At 35.6% G+C, this 13,973-nt stretch overlaps 1 protein-coding gene across 3 annotated transcripts; it reads left to right on the forward strand.

The window, feature by feature from the left end:
- Nucleotides 1–6,981: 6,981 nt before the first annotated feature.
- Nucleotides 6,982–11,249, forward strand: LOC130711296 (BTB/POZ domain-containing protein At3g50780-like). 3 transcript variants are annotated; one of them, XM_057560851.1, is made up of 3 exons: nt 6,982–7,383; nt 7,597–8,491; nt 9,878–11,249. In XM_057560851.1, exons 2-3 carry the CDS (start codon nt 7,850–7,852, stop codon nt 10,844–10,846), a joined length of 1,611 nt encoding a protein of 536 aa, XP_057416834.1. In that variant the 5' UTR covers nt 6,982–7,383; nt 7,597–7,849; the 3' UTR covers nt 10,847–11,249. The 3 variants fall into 3 exon arrangements, with proteins under 3 accessions (XP_057416834.1, XP_057416836.1, XP_057416835.1); XM_057560853.1 differs by having other exon boundaries at nt 7,677–8,491; XM_057560852.1 differs by having other exon boundaries at nt 6,982–7,226.
- The last annotated feature ends 2,724 nt before the right edge of the window (nt 11,250–13,973 follow it).

Here is a 13,973-nt window from a genome sequence, read left to right on the forward strand (position 1 = left end):
ACTCAATTAATTCAACTATATTTTAACAAGATTTAGAGCTCGTTTGAATTACCAGAATACCATTAGAAAGTATGAAAATGGGAAATAAAACACCAAATAACAATTGTTTCTTCAACAAAAAGTGTGTTTGCAAAGTGTATCTCCCATTTTCATAATCTCTAACAGTAAATTAAACAGACTTTTAAATATATCTTGGCTTATGAAAAAAAACAGACTTTTAAATTCAACCTCTTAAAGCACTCACCATGTTTTACTAGACTCGAAACATGGTTTTCCCTGTTTTTCTTAGGATCCTTTTGAACTTTTGATGTTTCCATCTGCAAGAAAATGGATAGCACAACTAACATGCATGCTCCCTGTTTTCTCCCTCACAACTCTCTAACTTAGATAAAGTGACCAGAACCCTGCTATCAGAAAGTTTGGTTGATATCATGCAGTTTTGGATATTTATGAGGCAGGCTCATGGATAGAGTGGAAACCAATAATACCAATCTATGCCAATTTTGAAAAGTTAGATCTTGATGACACTTGATGTAAATCAGAAAGTCAGTGTATAATAAATAGGGGAATATTACATGTGTAAAGTAGCATGGCCAGTATGCAAAAAGAGTAGCCATTAGTAAAGAACACAAATTGAATAATCTTCTCGATGTTGCCATTTCATTGCTCCTTTGGAATGACAGTTCAGAGTTCAACGAGGATCTAGATTCGCAAGTAGTTTTGGAAAGTGTAAGTTAGAAACCGTATAGGACAAGACAAAAGCATCAAGTAGTAGTCAACTCTACTAGGATTACATATTGTGCACTCTCAAAAATGTTTGGTAGACCACTAAAATCATCTTCAATGCAGTATCTTATACCAATTCTTAAAATAAGATTTGTGCCTTATTTTCACTTGCCCATTGGAGCAAGCTGAGGTGGCTTGTTCTTAAAACTTAAGATCCGGTTGCTTTTGCAAGGTATCATGCTTAGCCATTGCTTAGAATAAAATATAATTTACTCTTTATCATTCACTAACAAATTTACGAGTATTGTGAGACCTAAACAAAAATAAATTAGGATATTGTTATTGGAGTAAAATTTACATCAATTACTCATAAGTACTTTATAACTTATTTGACATTTTCGACCTACAAAAACAAGAAGAGTGATAAACTACCTACTAAAATATCTATCATTGAAGATGTTCTAAGTGGTGTGGACACTTGGGGTCTTTTTATTGCAGTTTTTAAAAATAGTACAGTATTAAAAAACTGTTTTTAAAAACGGTTTGAAATAAATGTTTTTGAACATTAAAAAAAAATTTAATCTTGAAAATGAGCAGGTGATGACTCTTTAAACTGAAAAATTGAAAGCAGTTTTAGGATTAATAATTGGTTAGGTGCATGTTCTTAAATACAACAAATCCGGGAAAAGGGCTATTAGTTATATTAAAACACTTTCAGGTTAGAGTTGCACATGGGACGGTTTTTGTGAATTACATCAAATCTAAGGACCTGCAAGCCCACAAAATAATAGACAACAATGTGTATGGGAAAAATTTATTGTACCGGAAAATTACTCAAATGGTAAGAATTAAAGGAAATGTAGGTTCACGTGCTAGATCAATCTCTTGAAAGAATAAAAACTCTTCTCCAAAAAAATTAGCTGATTAAAAAAACTAAAGAACGGTGATTAGGAGGGCCCAAGGCTAATAGTTCCAGGCCAGCAATAAAGCAATAAAGCACATAGCATGTGGGAATAATTTTTCCTGCTGAAATTGCTTCATGAAGAAAACACGTTAATTTCTATCTTTCTTTACTCCCTTCATCTATACCCTCTGTATTGTTTTAGAAAGTAGATAGAATCATCATCACAAAGCTCTATGATTGCACTAAAGCCACCCTCACAGGCTTGAGAGAAATCAAAGAACATGAGTCAGAAGTTAAATAAATTATTGAATGTATATATAGTCTATCTATGATCGATGAGCCCAGGCCCTTTTTGCATAGGAGGAATTGCAAGAAAAACACACAGCGTTGACCACACAAAAAAAAAGAGCAGTTGTACCAAACGTAAACAATCAATAAATTAAAGTTTTGAACGTGAACGAAATCTACTAATCATAGTTCTGGTGAAATGCATATATAACAGGCTCGTCGAGTACTTTGTAAAGAGGGGTTGCGATGCAAGAGGTGAATTGGCTGCTGGCAAAAAAAATATTGTGAAGCTCATTGAAGCAATACAAAGGAATCAAGTTAACGAATCTTCACATCTAGTGCGCTGTGCGTAGGTATAGTCTCAAGAGAACAAGATTTGAAGTGGAGAAACACATTCAACCAAGTGATCACTAAGATACTTATGTTGGGTCTTGGGGTAATCAAATAAAATACACTATTGAGATTGTGGAGTCTCAACCGATTGTTCTAGTATTTATGAGGTGTAATATTTGAATGAATCGCGCTATTAAAAAGTAGACAAATGCGAAGATGCTCTCATACGGTAGTAGCATGCCCTCTTGTGGCCATTTGCCATTTTTCAGTGCGTGGACCTTGTGTATACCGTCCAGAATATTATAGATACATATACGATATAGTAGTGGCCCATTGATAATGGCATGAACATACCGCCTAGTAATGTGCCTCATATAAGTATTGTTCCAAATGAGTCGATTATGTGTGGTAAGGGTCATTTCGGGTAAACTCGTTTCTAAAATGAGATGACTTGAGAAAGTCTCAGCCTAGGAAAAGATGTGAAGTTTGTAACCAAGAAGAACAACCGAGCCAATTGTCCACGTTACGCAGCGAAACAAAAATGCACTATATGATGATGTAAATGTGTACGACCCATAATGTAATTAGTTGTGATTTAAATAAATTACCATTTTGACACTAGTTCTTAAGATTTAAGTAAATAAAAAAAGACACTTAATTAGTCAATTCTACATGTTAGATGACGACCTCTAGTTTTATATAGTGAAGTCTTCGGTATCTCGGGTCCTTACAATGGTTGATCATTTTCACTAAATTATTTGTCGTTGTTAAATGCCTCATTCAGGTCATGCTGACGACCATGCAGTGTGTGATGTACATGTGAAGAGCTCTCCCTAAAATCATACCATCCTTGTGTTGGGGTCTTGGGGATATAGAGTAATCAAATAAAATACACCATTGAGATTGTGGAGTCTCAACCGTTTTTTCTAGCATTTATGAAGTGTAATATCTGAATGAATCGTACTATTGAAAAGTAGACAAATGTGAAGATGGACAATGTTTCTTAAAACCCAAGGGTTGTGATGATGGATCGTGCTGATGGAAGGGATAAGAATGTGAGCCATGCACATCACCAGGATGTTGGGGAGGCAGCTACATTCGTCTGCCTGTACGGTCAAGTTATTATGGTCATTCTATTTGACCAATATGTGGAATGTCAAATCCATTATTTCAGGTATCTCCATAGATGAAGGAGGAGCATCTACAATAATAGGGATGAGAACGACTCTGTTTACCTCCTTGCAGATTGCAAGGCAACGTGCTATCTCTTTTTGCATTTCATCAAATTAAATGAGTACATGACGTGGCCTTTCGAAGATAGCGCGAGCAAGACATTATGTAGTGTTTCAGCCTATAGTAACAAATACATTTTCCTTAAAATAAAATTGAACACCCTTGATAAGTTCAAAAATTCTATGAAGAACCCGAAGAGAGCAAGTCTCACTCTTCAATTTTCTAAAAAAAAATGTTATGAGTCATTCTATTGATTTCCAAAGGTTATATAATACATTTGCCTTAAAATAACATAACATGATGATATAACATAACTTTGAACACAACCTAGTAGTGTATACCATTATTCAATATCATTTGCGCGTTCTCTGCAACTTGTGGCGTAATCCAACGATGTGTGCTCTCCAAGTACCAATGTATATATGTAGAGCTTGGCCCTAAACATGTCTGATCCATATATTAATGTATCGACCGTGTTTTACTTCCCAATTTTCAGCATGTTTTCCTCTCAAAGAGACATCTTGCAAACGATCAGGTTGTTGAGGTGGGTTGGAAATATGTTGATGCATATCTTGATTAAGTTTTAGTCATTTATCCTTCTGTTTTCCCTTCTCCCTAGTCCCTAGCTTCTCCCTCTTCCCTTCTCGGTCACTAACTCACTACCCAATCTCCACAACCACCACACCCAACCATCACACAATGTTCACATCCATCGCCCACCTTCCCCTTTCCTCCTCCCTCACCCCCACCCCCACCAAACAAAGATGCCTCACCGCTCTTTCCCTCTTTTTTCTCTTTTTCTAGCCTATACCAAACTTTTTTTTAGTGATAAGCCAATGAATTCTATAAATAGGAGTACAAGGGGTACTCTTATCCCAATTACAAAGTTGCCTATACCAAACATAGTGTAAATTTTCAAATACACAACATTTTTCTCTTACACATTTCATGTTATTATATGATTGAAATAGAATTAATACTGCCAAGAAACATTTTACCCAACGATTGAATAGGTTTTAAATTTAGACACCCCACAAATAACACCACTCCTTGGAATTGTTTGCAATGGTAGTGTGTGGCTGTTGAACTCATGGATTTTGAAAGTTATGTAAACCAAAGTATTAAACATAAAGGGTCAATAAAAGAACATTATGCTTTTGGTTTGGACATTGAACCACCCATCGTTTTCATATCATGTTTGGTCCCCCATACACCGTTAATTAGTGGTTAACTGCCCATTTCAATATTTCAAGACGAGGAAGAAAAGAAACTATTGAATTCAGAAAAATACTAAATTGATAAAGTCAAAACTTTGGTCAGCTGCTGACATATCTCTATTATGGGCAGTCCCTTCAATCATTTTATTTTGACATCAAATTCGTTTTTTTAAAAACTTAATTAGCATTAAATTAGTCCTTCAAATACTAATGAATGGAACCAAGTGGATTTTTTATCAGTTAAATAAATGATTTAGTCAGTCCTATCACTTAGTATGTTAATCGTGAGACGAAAAATTAATCTCACAACTATTAATTATAATAATACATTAGTTAAGATAAAAAAAATATTAATGAATGATCGGCTAAAGTGATATATCTTTTGTGCAACTAAAGTGATCTATTTTTAACTCTCATCAAGGAGTTGTTTATTATCATAGAGAAAAGGAATAGAGAAATAAGGGAAAGACAGGTGATCTACCCTTCTTTTTTATGGGAGAGGAGGAGATCGAGAGGGGGAGCTGCAGAGTTGAGTCCCTCCAATTTTAGGGATCTCACCAAATTGAAGAGAAGTGAATGTGTGTGATGTTAATGCTTTACTAGCAATTTGACACCATCATAAATGTGTCTAGAGTTTATAGAAAAATGATTAAATGGATAAAATTATTTTTAAATTTAAAAATACTTTTCTCTTTTTTCTCTTTATCTCATCTTTCTATTATACTAAACAACATATTAAATCTTCTCGTTTTTTTCTAAACTAATATTCCGTCTCCTCTCAATCTCTCCATAACCAAACAAAGCATATAAGTTCAAAATTTGAGTTTTGTGTAAAAAAAAGTTGGAAAGCTAGGCATGGTGTTATGAACTCGAATTAAATTGCTTTACATAATTACGGCAAATTCTGTGGTACCCTGAAATTCTTTTGGGTACGATACCCCGACTAGATGAAATTGTGAAATTGAAGGGCAGAAAAAGAGAGAAGATTAGACCTTTTAACTTTTGTTGGAATCTTAGACGTCATGCCGGTTGTTGCAGTTTTTTTAAGTCAGAATCTAGTGGTGAAAGTGGAAATGTATGCGATGTAAAAACAAGAGAGTTATTGACCACAATAAGGGTGAGATATGGAATTTGGTGTCTGGCGAACGACAAAATAATGAGATAATCTACTAAAATGGTCATGAATGATGGTGCTAGAAGCTTTTAAAAGTTAAAAATTGGAGATAAATAGGTTTTACATCATTAAAGGTACCGTACCCTCATTTAAATTAAGGTACCACAGCAAGCACCACATATTACTTGTGCTCAAATTAAAAAAAAAAATCATCAATGATATATACACACCTCTTTTTTATACACTTCATTTCCATCTATTTTTATCTTTATTTTTCTCCTCTTATCATACATTTCTTACTTTTTATTTTATTCCTATCTCTCTCCTCCTCCACCTCTTTCCACCTCAAAATGAGGTGTGAACAAATAATTATTCTAAAAAAAATAAAGCCATTCAAACTTGGTGTTGAAAATCTTTAAAGAACCTAATTAATGATACACGCACCTTTCTAGGGCTAAACAGGGGTTCTTCAATTATCACTATCAAGATTCAAGTTCACTCTTGTACCTCAAAATTTAGCATGAATAGGACCAGTGCCTTGAGCCTTGACTTCTAGAGGGTGCTACTGGTCATTGCACTATATAACTAGCATTCTTCAGCTTTACTCCACATGATGGTTACTCCCAGCCTAGAAAATCCAACGAAGGTCCCCTAAAGCAACTAGGACACACAGAATCTCAGAAAATTACATAAACAAATAAACGAACAGGACGGTAGGCATGCTCACTGTCTGTGATGAGTGCTGAGTTGTGTACAGAAAATTAAGTGCGTACTATTTAAATTTCAACGTAGATCCACGTTAAAGATAAAATCTTACTTTTCTCATCTAAGTTAAATTTAAGTAGTGATAAGTTTTTAATTTTTATACCGATGTTTTAAGATACGTAAAATCACGTTTATGTTGACTTATATTAAACCAAACCTCCGCTAACAAGAAGGAAAACAAAACAATACAAGGTCATTCATTACTTTTGCTTAGTGGTTCAGCACTCCAAAAAGTAAAAACTCATGTTGCATTCTAGTGAATTGATAATGTGATGAGAGATTAATGTCACGACTATCAACCGCAACAATACATACATTATACATACATTGATGGACACAGAAAACTGAACAAAAGGGAATACATAACAATACAAGGCCATTCATAATAACTACTTTTGCTTTTTCTTCCCAAAACAATCACTTTTCTTTTTTTGGGTAAACAAACACAAATACAGATGGTGTAGTTGTTGTTCTTGTGGCCAAGTCATGCAAATTCTTCAGTGACCCACAAAGGTACAAAAACAATCATCAAAAGCATGGAAACACAGCCCATGAACCATCATCATCCTTTCCACTTTTGCTTTCTTGGGTCCTGTGCTGTTTTCACTCTACTTTACAAATTAAACAAGGAACTGCTATAACTACAGTAAGCTCCACTACACTCATTTCTTCCTCCCTCTTCTGCTCACTGGTTCCCTTCATGCTCTACACTGCTCCTCATGCTCAATCATTTTTGTGGGTTCAGTAGTGCTAGATAATAAGACATGGGTATTCACTGGTTTCTCATAGGCCACAATCTCCTGGTAAGTGCCTAGAAAATGGAACCATCTTTCATGGGTATTTTGTTTTTTCTCTGCAACTGATCTGTAGTTAACTGGATGGTAGGTTTAGAATTAATTGGTTATAGTTTTGAAAATTTGAGGTTAGGTAGTACCAACTTCACTTTATCTTAGTAGTTAGTACCATTGTGTTTGAGATTTTGATTTGAATTTCATGCAATTTGTGTGAAACTGCAGTGACTTGTTTTTTTGGGGAAAAGAAGATCAACTACAATGGTTCCAGCTGTTAATGTTTGTTTGTTTGTGTGGTTGTGAAGCAAAAGCACTTCATTCAAGGGAAGAAGAACTAACTTCCTGAAAGAGTGGCACAAAACTTGCCGGGTTATTCTCTTCTCCTTGACTTGACTCAAACAAAGGCTTGTTCCATATCTGCACTCTCTGTGTTTGTGTTTATGTCTGTGTGAATCCTTTTCATCATCATTTGCTAAACATGGCGGAAATTAGGCTTCCCAGGGTTGAGAAAGGCCAAAATAAGATTAGAAATGTTCCTATAGCTGTCACCCCAGAAGGGTTTTGGTGTTGCCCTTCTCCTGTTGTGTTTCAGAAGAGCCTTAATAAGGCTCAAAATCATCCTCTGAATAAATCTAAACCCTCTTCGCCGCCGCAGAAAACTAGTGTTCCGAAAAGGCCAGTGCAAGTGAGTGAGAGAAGAGCTTCTGCACCTTCCCCATCAAGATTACTGCTTTCTGATGATCATGCTGTTTCAGAAAGGCCTCCTCCAGCTAGCACATCTGAATCTGTAGAGAGACCTTCGAGGCCGAAAGTTGAATCTATGCCGAGGAAGGTGGCTATTGAGTTTGGTGAGCCTGGAACTTGTGATTTGAAGGTGGTTTTGTTAGGCAAGCAGGGGTTTTGTGTCAAGTTAAGTGTCCACAAGGATGTGCTCAAAGAGAAGAGTAGTTTCTTTTCTGATAAGCTTTCGGAACAGTCGGAGTTGGAGTTGTCGTGTCTCCAAATTGGTGATTGTGAGGATGTGGAGATATATGTTGAAGCTGTTGGTCTGATGTACTGCAAGGAAATGAAGCAGCGGCTTATGAAGCAAAATGTTTCTCGCATTCTTCGGATACTCAAGGTAATTTACTGTCTGTGTCATGCTTTGCTGTTTTTTGATCTACCTTGATTCAATTTTGTTCTGTAATGCATTTGTGTGGATGAATATGTGGTGTCCTTATTAATCTTTAGTAATTGTAGATGTTGTAATTTTGAGATTATCTCATTGCGTCTCTGTGTCTGTTTTTTTGTTCTTCTAAAATACAATGTTTGTTTGGAAGCTTGTTCATATCTCTGCTTAAGAGAATTAGTACTCCTATTATTAAGTATGCTCCTTGTGTTGAGTTAATTCAGCCTTCACTTCGATAAATGCCACTGCTAACTGCATATTTATCTGTTATGAAACAGATATAATTATGAATTTAAAAAATGTAAATTATTTTGCAGTATTTTGTGATTGTAAACGGGTATAGAAACATCACCATCATTAATTGGAAGCTGCTAAAATAAAATGAAAACTGGTGCATTTCAATTGTTTCATGAATAAATTGCTCTGATAAAGGCTATTTATAGATGCACCTTTTTGGGAGGCCTTGATTGTTTTATTTACATGATCTCTCCTCAACTCTGGTCTTAAAGAATGAAGTGCTTGTATCACAAGTAATTTCATGGATTGTGCCTTTTGTGACAGATAGTCAGATACCCATATACTGATATACTGACTACTGAAGGCAAAATTGGGAGTTGCACAAGAAGAAAACTTGTGCTATAGATGTCAATTGTAGTGAAGAAAATAAATAATCCTTGTCGACTCGAATGGGGATTTGAATTTTTTTTTTTCTTTCTATGGTTAATGAAGAAAAAACTTAGGTGCTCTTCAAAAGTATATGCATAAATAGGTTGCAATACATACTTGCATGCAAATATATTGACACAGAAAGATCAGCAGTTGCATTGAAAAGTGCAGTGTTCCATGAAGGAAAATATACTAAGGGCATGATACAAGTAACCATGGTGTCATGGGGTTGGTATTTTCCCCAAAACAATTAGTAGTTTACTGAGGTGGTATATGAAGTATGAACTGCTACAAGTAGATGCATTCATGGGTTTTCAACTTTATGGATGTGGTGTAACTGAGGTAAGTTTTAGTGTTCAAATTAACTGAAGCCCTACTTCAGTCTTTCTACATTTTGCAAATCGGTTCTGTTTGTATTTCCATGAAATGCCAAAAATTACTATGTAAATTTTGTTTAGCTGTAGGACTCCTTGATCGATTTGTATACCGTATAGCATATAATATCCTGCTTTATACTAGGATTTGTGAAAGAACATGAAGTTATTTGAGAGAAGTTTTTATGATCAGTCTGTATATATATGATTTAGTGTTTCATAGATTACTAGGTAATTTGGCAAAATTAGAAACATTGAAATGTTATTTTGAAAGCCTAAACTATAGTTTTTCCTTTAGGTTGCAGAATTCCTTGGCTTCAGCTCATGCATCCAATCATGTTTGGAGTACTTGGAGGCAGTTCCTTGGGTTGGAGAAGAAGAAGAAGAAAAGGTGGTCTCAACTGTACTCCAACTTCAAGGGGAAGGAATCGGGGTCAACCCTGTGCTGAAACGAGTTTCTTCTGATATTTCCAATGTCCAAAAAGACACTCTTTCCCACATTATTGAACTTGTTCTTAAAAGCAACGATGAAAGAGGTCGCCGAGAGATGAAATCCATAGTTCTAAAGCTCCTTAAGGAGAACAACAGTCTTCCAAGTTACACGCGTTCAGCGGACACCTGCAATGACATGATTTATACATCATGCAGAAGCTGCTTGGATTCATTATTGTCTTTGTTCAAGCAGGCTACAGAACCGCCCTCCCCTGACAAACCAAGTGCTGAAAAAGATGCCCTGGTAAAGCACATAACTCTTCAAGCTGACAACCTGTCATGGTTGCTTGAGATTTTACTTGACATGCGAGCAGCCGACGAGTTTGCACTGATGTGGGCAAACCAGCAGGAATTGGCCGCCCTACATGCAAAACTGCCCATCGTATCGCGCTATCACGTGAGCTGCATTTCTGGAAGACTATATGTCGGCATTGGAAAAGGTGAGTTGTTGCCGTCAAAGGACACACGGCAATTGTTGTTACAGACATGGCTGCAGCCTCTGATGAATGACTACAACTGGTTGCAGCATGGATGCAGGTCATTTGATAGGAAACTTGTGGAGGAAGGAATTGGGAGGACAATTCTCACCTTGCCTTTGGAGGATCAGCAAAGCATCTTGCTTTCATGGATGGGGAGTTTCTTGAAAACTGGTGATAGCTGTCCCAATCTCAAGAGAGCTTTTGAGGTGTGGTGGCGGAGAACTTTCATTAGACCATATGTGGAAAATCAAGGGAATGCCATGCCAGAAATGTTGCTGTCAAAGGAGCATGAATAAAAAAGTATCAAGTGAGATTCTAAAGTTTCATTCAGTGGTAGTGGAGTTTCACTTTATATTAACGAGTTTAAGGAGTTGTAGTGGTAGTGCGTGCCTGGAAAGCCTTCTACAATTGATTCTAAAGTCAAAATCAATTATGGGGAGAAGTTTCTGTGTGTCAGAATTGATTCCGAGGGAAAAAAAACTGATTCAAACATGTTATTAAGTTGACTGAAGAATGTGGGTTTAACCTCCAGCAGCTGACAAGTTTATTACTGAAACGTGTTACACCTCATTGCATGAGTTGCAATGAGTTGAGTGTGGTTTCTTTGAGGAAGACCTCACTGGATTGATCAATTTCTGTAATTGGTTTTTGTATGATCTCTTCAAAGGAGTGCAATGGAATTTAGTTTTTCTTTCCTAATTCGCATGTATACATAGCATTAAGCACATTAATAACTGAATATAAAAAAAAAATAATATTGATAAAGGAAAAATTGAACCTTAATACATCATCATCAATAGACCATGAGTTATCCTAATTGCTTGTGTCACGTCAATTCATAATCCATGACATGAAATTTAATATAAACATCACCAAGAGAGGAACAACCTGTCTCAACCATCCGTGATCATCTCTCTTTCATGAACATGCCCTTGAAAATAAATAAAAAGGTTCAAACCCATCACCTATACAATAAAAATAATACAATCAGTATCTAAAACTAAAATATTAAAAATACATACTAAAATATAATAAAATAAAAAATTTATGATTACAATAAAATTAATTAAGAAGTTCTACAAATACTCATTTTGACACTCTTCTCAACATTCTTTATGTTGGTTCCACCAAATTACTTAGGATTTAGTGGGTCTTACAAGGATTTCAACAAATAAAAAAAAAGTGTTAGAAAGACTGTGTTAAAATTGTTGGGGTTGATTTTAATGTAAGAGACTTACATTGAAAATGATGATAAAGGAAGAAAGAGGTCAAGGAAAACATTTTTAAAAAGTCCCACATTGTCTAGTGTGTTGAAGAGTGGGGGTGCCTAAGACTATACATAAATATCTCAAGTTCATTATAGGTGTATTGGAGTCACGGGGTGCTATAAATACTCATTTTAGCATTCTCTTCCAACACTCTTTATGTAGGTTCCACATATTAAAATTGAGTGGTCCTTACAAGGGTTTCAACAAATAAAAAAGATAGTGTTCGAAAGAGTTTGCTAAAATGAGTGTTAGTAGCACTCCTCAAATTAAATATAAAAAATTATGCAATGTACATACATCCGCAAAAGGGTTGTGGCCAATACTAGTTGTTCAATTGGGTCCCCAACTTATTTAGACAAACAAAAAGTGTTTGGGAGACGTTATTGCAATTAAAAAAATACAAAATATTTCATAATATGAAAAAAAATCAAGATGCAGCTCAATTAGTAGATAGTCGGACTCCTATCTAATTCAAGATTTGATATCTAGGTAGTGGTATGAAGAAAGATTTGTTGGGAAAGGCATAACCATTTAATGTGATCTTCGAACCTTGAGGGAATTAGTCTCTAATTATTGTCGAATGTGAGATAAATTGGAAAAAAAAATATATGGAAAGAAACCAAATGAAACACGCAATTACAAGAAATAGCTCGATTATGGATTACATAGGAGGTCTATCTTCACCTATGGTAATAACTAAAATATTAACATAATATCTATGTAATATATGTGCTCTTCAATAATTGCTCATGCAATATTTTGAGGTTATTTTTCCTAATTTGAAACCCCTTCCCCGAAAGGTCATGTAAACTTTAGAAGTGGGCTTTTTTTGTCGATGAAGTGGGCTTTAAGCATTTATCCTAATACTAGAATTTTGGGCTCATATCCTGATCGAGTTGCCAAAGAGGCCACCCCTTTAAAAAACTGGGCATTGTTAAAAATCCCCACCCTAAAATACACAACATCCTTTTTTTTCAAAAATCTCAAAATACCCCTAAATATTTAAAACCCCCTAAACAGCACCCATCCTCCCTTTCCTCTTCAGGTTTCCCTCCTCGGAGCCTCTTTTCATCTTCCCCAACTAGCTCTCTTCTTTTCCCTCTTCCATCTTCCTCATTTTGCACTACTTTCATTACCATTTTTTCATTTCATCATTCATCTCCATCTGTTAAGGGTTTATTTTGAACATTTTTTTTTCCTTTTTTTTTTCTTCCTTTGTTGTTTGCACAAAGTCATGCCAAAGGGCTGGCTTTGTCTTATCTGATTTTAAATTCCAAAAGCTTATTATGAATTTTAGAATCGTGTAGTTTAACTTGTTAAAGAATTAAAACACTTTTTTTATTCTAAATCAAGAAAAGTGTTTTATGAATACTTGATTTTAGAATCTAGTAGTGTAATTTAGATTTAAACCTACCATATTCTAAACCATGGTATTCATATAACACCTTCCATGATTTAGAATCAAAAAGTGCTTTAATTCCTTAACAGGTTATAACTTATAACACTAACTGATTCTAAACTTCGGTAGCTTGTTATGCATAATGAGTGTTAGAATACGACAATGTAAACTTGTTAAAGAAACTACCACATTTGGGTTATGCACGTATGTTTTTTGTGGCTCTAGGATATGTGCGCGCGCAGTTGCACTCGAGTCAGGGAATTTGGAGGTAACGGCTAGAACTACTCTTCTCCACCTTGTTGGTTGCACCGTTTATTTGGACAAGAGTCAGACATACATTGATGTCGTTTACTTAACACTCTTCTGAGTCTTCGAGGATGTGTAGACATATGCATGGGGCACAACTACCCTTGCATTTTTGTATGATTAACTTGGCATGCCAACACGAAGGGGCTGAGGGAATGTCATGTTGCATGACCCTCCTATAAAATTCCGTTGCTTTGATATACATCTTTTCTCTTTATACACGTTCATATTGATAACACATGCCTAGATATATGAGCATTTCCCACAGTCAATCTTCTATAGAGGTGTTAACCTAGAGTAGTTAAAGGAGATACCAGGGCTAGCCGGTGGATTTCCCTGAGGAATGATGGACTGTTATATAAGAGGCATCACTTGGTTGTTATATGTTGATCATAGAGTTTGTTGTCCTTCCCAGAACATTGCTTTATACTCGAGGTGCATCCAATAATG

This window comes from Lotus japonicus, chromosome 4 (assembly GCF_012489685.1).
Source record: "Lotus japonicus ecotype B-129 chromosome 4, LjGifu_v1.2".
Taxonomy (NCBI): Eukaryota; Viridiplantae; Streptophyta; class Magnoliopsida; order Fabales; family Fabaceae; genus Lotus; species Lotus japonicus.